General features: G+C 37.2%; 1 protein-coding gene across 1 annotated transcript in view; it reads left to right on the forward strand.

Moving 5' to 3' along the window:
• The window catches only part of LOC103740156 (transmembrane 9 superfamily member 2-like), a 134,973-nt gene that overhangs the window by 123,100 nt on the left and 2,394 nt on the right, over nucleotides 1-9,479 (forward strand). Inside the window, exons 13-15 of the mRNA XM_008840713.1 lie at nucleotides 4,509-4,662; nucleotides 5,774-5,922; nucleotides 7,912-8,023. Coding sequence (XP_008838935.1) covers nucleotides 4,509-4,662; nucleotides 5,774-5,922; nucleotides 7,912-8,023 — 415 coding nt within the window. The remainder of the gene's footprint in view (nucleotides 1-4,508; nucleotides 4,663-5,773; nucleotides 5,923-7,911; nucleotides 8,024-9,479) is intronic.

Below are 9,479 nucleotides of genomic sequence, written 5' to 3' on the forward strand. Positions count from 1 at the left end.
AAGAAAGAGGTAGCTTAATTTGATGGGTTTATACTGAGATTTTAAACTGGAAGAAGAAAGGTTGAATTCTAACATTCAATATAAAGTCAATGACTTTTGTTAAGTCCCATAGCTTTTATGAATGTCCAGTTTCCTTTCCTGTAAATACCTGTGTAACAAAGCTGTTTAGAGAAATAAATGAAATAATCGATCGGGGGATAGTTTTGTGAGATCTAAAACATTTTTGGCCCCTGTTTTTTTCTTAGTGCTTTCTGTTCATTATTATGCCATAGTATTTCCCATGTTGCCTTTTAATTTATTTGTGTTTGTCTAGTTATCATTTGATTATGCTTTATAGAAGCAAAAATTTTTAGTTTATCTTTGAGCATCACGATTTAACATATACATATTTAGTAGGTACTTGATGAATATGTAAATAAATGTTGCCAGTAGAACAATGGACCTAAGTGACCTCCTACATTTAACTATAGTTTTGCTGCTTAACATACTATGAAAATATCTAAACATAAATAGAGTAGCACAGGAAGACATATTTAGGATGTAAAAACATGATGTCGAAGACCAGTTATATTTATTAAACACACATTACCATTGCAGAGCATACTTCCAAAAGGGAATTTGTTGGGATGGGCTAATTGAGTTTATAAGAAGGGAGGTTATCATCTGCCAAATGAGAAGTAATTTTCTGGCCAAGGAATGATAACAGTTGAACTGAATCTCCCAAAACTAGGAAGTTTGGCAAAGGGATATCGTGGCAAACAAATTGATTAGAGCAGAAAGGTATTAAAAACATTTTCAGCTTGGCCCTAAATGGGATACCTACATCACACCCTCTCCTCCCAAAGTTCAGGGATCGTTGTGGAAGAAGGGGGAAGAAAGGTTGTAGGTACCAAAGGAGGTGGATGAATACAAAGAAATAGTGTTGTCTGCACACAATAAGGCAGTTGCACATATGAACCCACAGCACTTCTGACAAGATCTATTAAGCTCAATCCAGACAAAATGGGGGAGGTAGGTAAGAAACCCCAACCTTACTGAGGCTCTGTTGGCAATTGACAGATGCTGGGAGAGGAAGAGGCAGTTTTCTTTAAAGGTGTGATGTCAGGTAGGCTGGATGGACCCATACCCAACAGCATTTTGGGGACACAAATTAGACTCAATAGGCCTTTGAAAAACATTATTAATAGAGGTCATGAAGGGGGGTAGTAAGGTGGGGTTGAGATGGGGGAGGGGTCTGAATATGATCAAAATATAATGTATGAAATTTTCATGCAATCAATGAAAATATTGTAAAACGTATTGAGGAGTGTGGTTAAATCATGGAAAACCAGGCTCTCTTATTAAGATGTCAGACATTTATAAGGCATAATGCAAAGATGTTTGTTATTGTTTGAAAGGCCCTAAAGCTGTATCCCCAGCAGAAGCAGAGTATGAACATTTAAAAAATAGAATAAACTACTAAGAAAAGTGTTGATAGAAAAGAACATAAACAGAAGGAGAACGGTGAAGTAGAAAGAAAAACGAAAGAACAAATAATGGAAGTTAGTTTAGTAACTAACCAAGTAACATGTAATTGAAGAAGAGAAAGTATCCAGTGCAGTGTTCCTGAATAAGGCACTGGAAAGAGATGGAAAATACATATGAAGTCAGCATTAGAATCCTAGTCTTGCAATGGACCTTGAGAGAACTTAGAACTAAACAGCTATTTTGTAAGAAGGAAATATTGAGTTTAGCTGGGCATGTTATCATTAAGTGGCTATTAATACACTTCCTCTCTCTCTGGTCACTGACAAAATGTTGAAGAGAGGAGAAAAGTTCAGGACTAGATACATTGCTACAGACACATTTTTTAGGACTTCAAAGGTAGGCATTTATCATAAACATGAGCCATGGAAAGGGTCTGTTACAAACCTGGTCAAGCAGAGCACTAAAAGCCTAAGTTCGCAGTTTTCTTCAAAGAGAAACTGTTCAGATTTGTAGCAAGATGCACTAGACAGTTGACTGTCTCAGAGAACCACCGTATTTTGACGTATGGAATTTCTTTGACACCAGAATTTACTCTTGTACCTCATGTAGAGACATGTTTATAGCATAGTGGAGAGGGAAAAGTTCGCTCTAAAAAAGTCAGACAGCCGGATGGTGGCACGCCTGTAGTCCCAGCACTTGGGAAGCAGAAGTAGGCAGATCTCTATGAGTTCAAGGCAAGCTTGGTCTACATAGTGAGTTCCAGGCCAGCTGTGGCTACAGGGAGACCTTCTTTCAAAAAAGACCAAAAAAAAAAAAAAGTCACACATACCTTAATTAGAATCCCAGTTCTGCCTATTAAAAAATTAGTAGTTATTATCGTGTACATATGATATGTTTGTGTGGTAGAAAGGGAAGGTGATGTGTGTCACAGTGCAATGTGTGGCGGTCACTGGACAACTTCCATCATGTGGGCTCTGGGAATGGAACTCAGGTTGTCATGCTTTCATGGAAAGTTCCTTTATCCAGTGGGCCATCTTGTTGGTCTGCAGCTTTGCCTCTTATCCATTGTCCAGTCTTCAGGAAAGTATTTAGTATCCCTTAAAGTTATTAATAAAGAACTCCTTTTTAAAAAACATTTATTATTTTTATGTGTATGAGTATATTGCCTGCATGTATGTAAGGGCACGTGTGTCATGCAATGCCTGCAGAGATCACAAGACAGCGTCGGATTCCCCTGGAACAGGAGTTACAGAGGGTTGTCAGCTGCCATGTGGGTGCTAGGAATCAAACCCAGGTCCTCTGCAAGAGCAGTCAGTGCTCTTAACTGCTCATCCATCCATCCCTCCAACCTCAATAAATAACTCTTTTATCGTCTCATAATTCTAAATTTTTTTGATGTCTTGGTTATGCATCTAATTTTTGTATGTGCTTTTGCCTCTTTTCTCTTTGTGCTGTTTTGTGGTGTTGCTTTTTAATACATTTTATCAGATCTATCTCTCAACCCTTTTATTGAGCTTTTAATCCCCCTTGTCATATTCTTAATTCTCAAGAGCTCTTTTATTGTCTCAAAAGTCCTTAAACTTTTCTCATCTTGTTTTATGGCTGCAATATCTCCTCTAATTGCTCTAAAGATGCCAGTGGTAGATTTTTTTTAAAGCTTTCTCCTAACATTCCTAAGAGAGTAGACCCTGTCTCCTGCTGAGGCTAAGGAAGGGAAGTTATTGGGCTTTGCCTAGTGGGCAAAGGAATTTTTAGGTTTTTTAGCTTCTTAGGCTAACTTTCATAGAGTCCCCATTTATGCATGCTTAAAGAGGGACATGGCCTCTGACCAGTCTTCAGGCTTTTGAGGTTCTCAGTATAAATTCAATGGCCTCTAAGCTGTCCTTGCTGTGGAATTGGGAGGCAGCTCTCTCAGCTATAGTGACTAGGCCACTATTGTCTAGCTGCTATCTAGATTTAGTATTTATTCCCCATTTCTCTCTCCCATATCAAAACTTTTGCATATATGCCCTTTTATAAATTCCTTTACTAAAATTTTATCAATGTTTTGAGAATGTAGGAAATCTAAGTATGTGAATTCAACCTTCTGTTTTTAACCAAAGTCAGTTACTTCTTTGTTTCTTTTGTTACGATCTCTTTATTTTTTAACTGACACCATATTGGACTGACTCTCCCTACTTTGTATCTGGGCTCCTTTTATTTTGTCATATTTTCTCATAGCTCTTCCTGAAAAACTGCATTGGGTTATAAGAAATTGAATTTTAAAACCTCTTCAGTTCATTCTTTTAAGTTTTATTTTTGAGCAGAGTTAACATGGGAAGTGAGAAAGAGCTCCTGGGAGTGTGATGGGCTCCAAGGCAGGAATATTGTCCTTTTTAGTTCTTATTCTCATGGTCTAAAGCTTCTCTTGTTTTTAAACATTCTGAGCCATAATTTAACCTTTGTCAACTTTTTTCCAAACTTTTGTTTTAGGCATTCTAAAACATTCATGGCCATATCACACTGACACCTACCTGTTTCTGTAGAGAAATCTATCTGGAATAAGTAGAGGCACAGCAACTGTTGTCTGGTGGTGTAGCGGGGCTACTTAACAGTTGACTTGTTGATTTGGAATGACTAATATCAAAATCCTTAGATGTTTTGTTTCATGCATGATAAAGCCCATTTCAGTCTAGGATTAAAATATGGTTTTCACATATGCTGGTTCTTCATTGGGTTCACTGTATTGCAGATTGGTATATTCATCCATACCTTATTTATTTTCTGCTACATTTTTGAGGTGAAAACATGAGCAGGATTTGGAAATCACATCCTATAACAAGTTGCTGTCACATGACACACAGTGTAAGCCTTGGCTAAATGACTGCTTTGTGTATCATGATGTAATATTTTCTAGGGTTCATCCTTGTAATTCATTATATAATTCCACAAAAAGACTATTCTGACATCTGTATCAAATATGTTAATGACCTTCCCCTGGAAGTATATTGCTTTCTATTGATGCTGTTCACTGTCCCCTCCCCCTATCCCCGTTTCCTTAGAATTGTCTTCACTGACTTACTCACTATGAATCTAATTCTTTGGTTGGAAGAATCATCAGTGGCTGTCTCCTTTGGTACACTGATAAGAACCATTGTGTTGTGGTTTGGAATATCAGTACCACTAACATTTCTGGGAATAATCTTTGGGAAAAAGGTAAATGTTCAAAATACTGCTTTTGAAAATTGAGTGAAGCATGAAAAAATATCTTTCTGTGTGTATACTGTATATAAAATACAAAAATACCACTGAAAAGCAACAGAATAATCATTTCATTGAAGATATATAAAAATAAGTCAAAGATAGTAGCATTTCCACAAATATTGTTGAATGTATTTCCCACATTATACATTTATTTACATTTCATTTTATCTCTGAAGAATAAAATTAAAAGGGTATATTGTAGGAAGGCTGACATGAACCACCTTGAAAAATAATTATATTTATATAGTGGAGGAAAAGAGCCAAGACACAATCTGAGAAATGGGGCTGTTCAGTTACAGATTTGAAGTTATCCCAGTTCTCCATATAGGAAAAAAGGAAAATGATGCCAAAAAGACTACATGAGACCACACTGCAAGACGACTGTATAAAACTATAGCTTTAGATGCAGGGAGAAGTCAAAACAGGAAAAATAGGAGAAAGAGTTCACTAAAAAGCAGGAAAAAGAAACAAAATGAATATTGTTGACAGATTCGTTGACCAATCTATTAAAGAGATAGATTCTTAGGCAAATTCTAAGGGAACTTTCTTGGGGGGGACTTTTAAACATATTCATTTCATATTAGAATAGCCACAAGTAAACCTTGTTGAATCTCTCCCTTGGAATTTATTTAAAGTAATAAACATCCTGGGCTGTGAATGTGGCTTAGTTGGTAGAGTGCTTGGCTATCATGCACAGTGCCCTGGGTTCAGTCCCTATAGCAACACGTTTCTGTGTGTGAGTCACTACATTTGGCTTTTTGTATCGCAACTTTAATGACAATATTTGGACATGTTATAATAAATAAAATATGCTCCTAAAATTATTTTCACCTATTCCTTTTTATACTTTTATGTAACTATGGAAAACCTTAAAACTATACCTGAATATGTATTATTTTCCCATTATATTATTCTTTTAGTGCATAGGGCTGATCTAGTCCTAGCCTACATGATAGTCATATCTTACTCAGATTCAAGATTCTGTACTGTATTGTCATTATGACTGTATGAATTTACTTTAGTTTCATTCATTCTTATTGTTTCTTTGTGTATTTTTAAACAGTATGATTTCCCAATTCAGATGAAAGAGATGCCCCGTCAGAATTTCAAAAGGAGTTTCTTTACAAAGCCAGCTGTTAACATTATACTTGGCAGTCTTTTACCCTTTGCCTGTATTTTTATTCAATTTTCTTGCATTCTAAGTAACATTTGGTGAGTATTGCATCTTTACAATTCCCCCAAATTTAGTTTAATTATTACATACAATTCTATATATTTATTGGGTAAAGTGTTGTAGTTTGGCACGTGTAGATAATATTCAAAGATAAGTCAAGAAAGATGAGTAATGGGTACCAGAATACAATCAAATCAGGAATAAGTTCTAATATTCTACAGCACAGCAGGATGTCTTCAGTTTATAACAATTTAGTACATGTTTTATAAGGTACTAGAAATTTTGTAATGGTAGGGTTGAGCGTGGGGCTTTGTGCATGCTAGGTGTGAACATTGCCACTGAGTTACGTTCCTAATCCTAAATGTTTTCATTTTGCTAACTTTTCTGTATTTTAAGGGAGTTAAATACCAGCATAGTAATGCTTCCTCCACCTCTACTTTAGTCAGGACATAGCAGTTTAGTCCTGGGGAATTTCCTAGGGAACCGAAATTGAATGTACAACTTTTTAACATGACTCTAATGGAAATAACTAAAGATTTCCTTCTAAAAATGTAATAACCAGGGGGCTGGAGAGAGACCTCAACAGTTAAGAGTGCTTTCTGCTCTTCCAGAGGACTTGAGTTTATTTCCCAGTACCCATGTCAGGTGGCTCACAACTTTCTATAAGCTTCAGGGGATCCAACACCCTCTTCTGGCCTTCAAGGGCATCCATGTGGCATACATTCTCACAGACTCATGCACATAAATTTTTTAAAAGTTAATAATGAGAGGCCAGTGTTAGCTCAGTGGTAAAGATGCTTGCCTCCAAGCTTGATAACTTGAATTTGGTCCCCGGAACCTACATTGTGGAATGAGAGAATCAGCTCCCACAAGTTGTCCTATGACCTCCATGCATGTGAGGTGGCATGCATATACCCACATATATAGACACAAACTCATAGACACACAAAATAAATGAAATTTAAAAACCCTGTTGGCAAACCTTTTCACCAGACTTAGAGAATCTGGTCTCCAACTGAGCCTTTGTTGGGGCCAGGGTCTGGAATCCTTTGCATGGGAGGTACCTAAAGATAGGGGCTGAATGGTACTGGGGGCTGAATCTAAAGACTTACTTGTGCAAAGCAGGTATCCCATAACATCGTTATATCTGCAGCCCTCTTTTACTTTGAGACAGAATCTCACTAAGTTACACAAGTTAACCTTGAATTTGCAATTGTCCTGCTCCAGCTTCCTAAGTAGTAAAGATTACAGACCTATACTATTATGCTTGACTTCAGGAAGCTTTTTTTTGTTGGCCTTTTTGAGACAGGGTCTTCCTGTAGCCCAAGCTGGCCTGGAACTCTCTGTGTAGACCAGGCTGGCCTTAAACTCACAGAGATCTGCCTGCCTCTGTCTCCTGAGTGCTGGGACTAAAGGCATGTGCTACCACACCCAGCTCAGGCAGCTTTTTAAAATGTATGTTATTCTTTCCAAATTAGCCAGTTTAGCTAATGGTAATAAAGTTTAGTACTTCATTCTTTCAATTTGACCTAAATATAATCCACACATGAGTATTTTTAAAGATATATGTTTGAAAGAATAGTTAATGCAATTATGTGGCCTGAATTACGAAGACAAAACTGGAGAGGCTGCATGTCAGTAGAACTTCAAAGGCAAAGATGTATTTGATTCTCTCATTTTCTAATATATATTCAGTAGCGTTGATGGCATTTACATTTACAACCTTCTATTTTTAAAAAGATACTACATTTTTAAGTAGAGGTGTTGGTGAGAAATCAATTATATGAACAGGGAGACATGGGTAAGTAGGGGCTCCAGTTCTAACTAGAGAAGACAGGCTCAAATCTGAAACTACTTTGGCAAGAGAATACTTTTGGCACTAGATATAGAGATGGAGGTTTGAAATAAAGCATTAAAAAGCCTCAGGGGAAAAATTTACAGAATTGTATGATATTATGTTATATAGATTTGGAGTAATGTTTCAGTACCTGCTGTTAATGTATTTTATCTTGTGTTTCTGTTTTTAGGTCTCCCTATATATACTACCCGTCTAACTTCCTTTTCTTACTCTTTACAATACTTCTGATTTTCTGTTCAGAAGTTACAGTTATGCTGGACCATTTTCATCTATATGCTGAGGTAAAGACATAGGATACAGTTTCTTTTTTAATAGAATCCTTTATTTTAAAAAACTCTATTTTTATTTTGTTTGTTTGTGTATTGCCTGTATATGTAAGTGCACCCATGTCATGCAATGCCTGTGGAGGTCAGAAGAGGGTGTTGGAGCCCCTAAAATTGGAGTTACAAACAGTTGTTAGCTGCCATGTGGGTGCTGAGTATCAAACCTGTGTCCTCTGCAAGAGCAGCCAGTGCTCTTAGCTGCTTAGCCATCTTTCCAGCCCCAAGACATACAATAGTAGTAGTCCATAAGCACCTAAACCCGCGTTATTGGAATTAGAACTCTTTGGTCACAAAGGTATTGAAATAAATGTTGGCTTCATGGTTTCTACTACTTGGGCTAAGTTTTTTATTAAGTTTACCTAATGCTACCGACTTGTGTCACTTTGATGCAAAATTTAAACAGAAAGCAATTTTTCTTTAAGTGGTTACTGCAATTTGTGCTTCTTATTCACTTAACATTTTAAAAAATGGGGGGTGCTGTGTGAGTTTAGTCATATAAAACACAGTTTAGTGATTTTTTTAACCTTAATAATTAAAGCCTTCTTTGCAGTTTCAGCCAGGATTCTGTTTCATAAGATTGAGATTCCTGCTACAGGCCCTTTCTCATCTCATATATTACCATAAAGAGTACTGTTTTATTTCATCTTCATTTTTGTTCCTCCTGCCATCATTTTTAATAACTGAGGTAGTTAGTACATTGTTCTCTGTCTCTCTGTTTTTTCAATAAAAGAATTTTTTGGCCAGGTGTGGTGGCACATGCCTTTAATCCCAGCACTCAGGAGGCAGAGGCAGGCAAATCTTTGTGTGATCAAGGCCAGCCTGGTCTACATAGTGAGCTCTAGGTTGTACCAGGCTACAGGGAGAACGTGTCTCAAAAAACGACAAAATTTTTTTAAGTGTGTGTGTGTGTGTGTGTGTGTGTGTCCACTGAGGCCAGAAGAGGGTGTTGGACATTGGATCTCCTGGAGCAAGAGTTGTATGTTGTTGTGAGCCTTCATGTCGCTGCTGGGAACAAAACTCCAGTCCTCTGCAAGAGCAGTAAGTACTCTTAACCACTGAGGCATCTCTCCAGTCCCACATTGTTTTCTTTTTTTTTTTGGTTTTGGTGCGTTTTTTTTTTAATATTTTGAGACAGGGTCTCCCTGTAGCTCCAGCTGGCCTGGAACTCGGTATGTAGACCAGGTTGGCCTTGAACTCACAGAGATCCACTTACCTCTTCTTTGGATTAAAGGCGTGTGCCACCAAGCCCTCCTGCACATTGTTTTCTTAAATCTCATAAATTCATCTTATTTTGGTAGTTAAATGTTATTCTCCAAAGGTGACAATGAAGGGTTGAGAGAATGATTCTATGTACTTACTGGTTTTGCAGGTTTTTCTTCTTAAGCTATGGGTCTATATGGTCTGGAACTCTCTC

This window comes from Nannospalax galili, unplaced genomic scaffold (assembly GCF_000622305.1).
Source record: "Nannospalax galili isolate Female #2095 unplaced genomic scaffold, S.galili_v1.0 scaffold901, whole genome shotgun sequence".
In the NCBI taxonomy this organism is placed as follows: Eukaryota; Metazoa; Chordata; class Mammalia; order Rodentia; family Spalacidae; genus Nannospalax; species Nannospalax galili.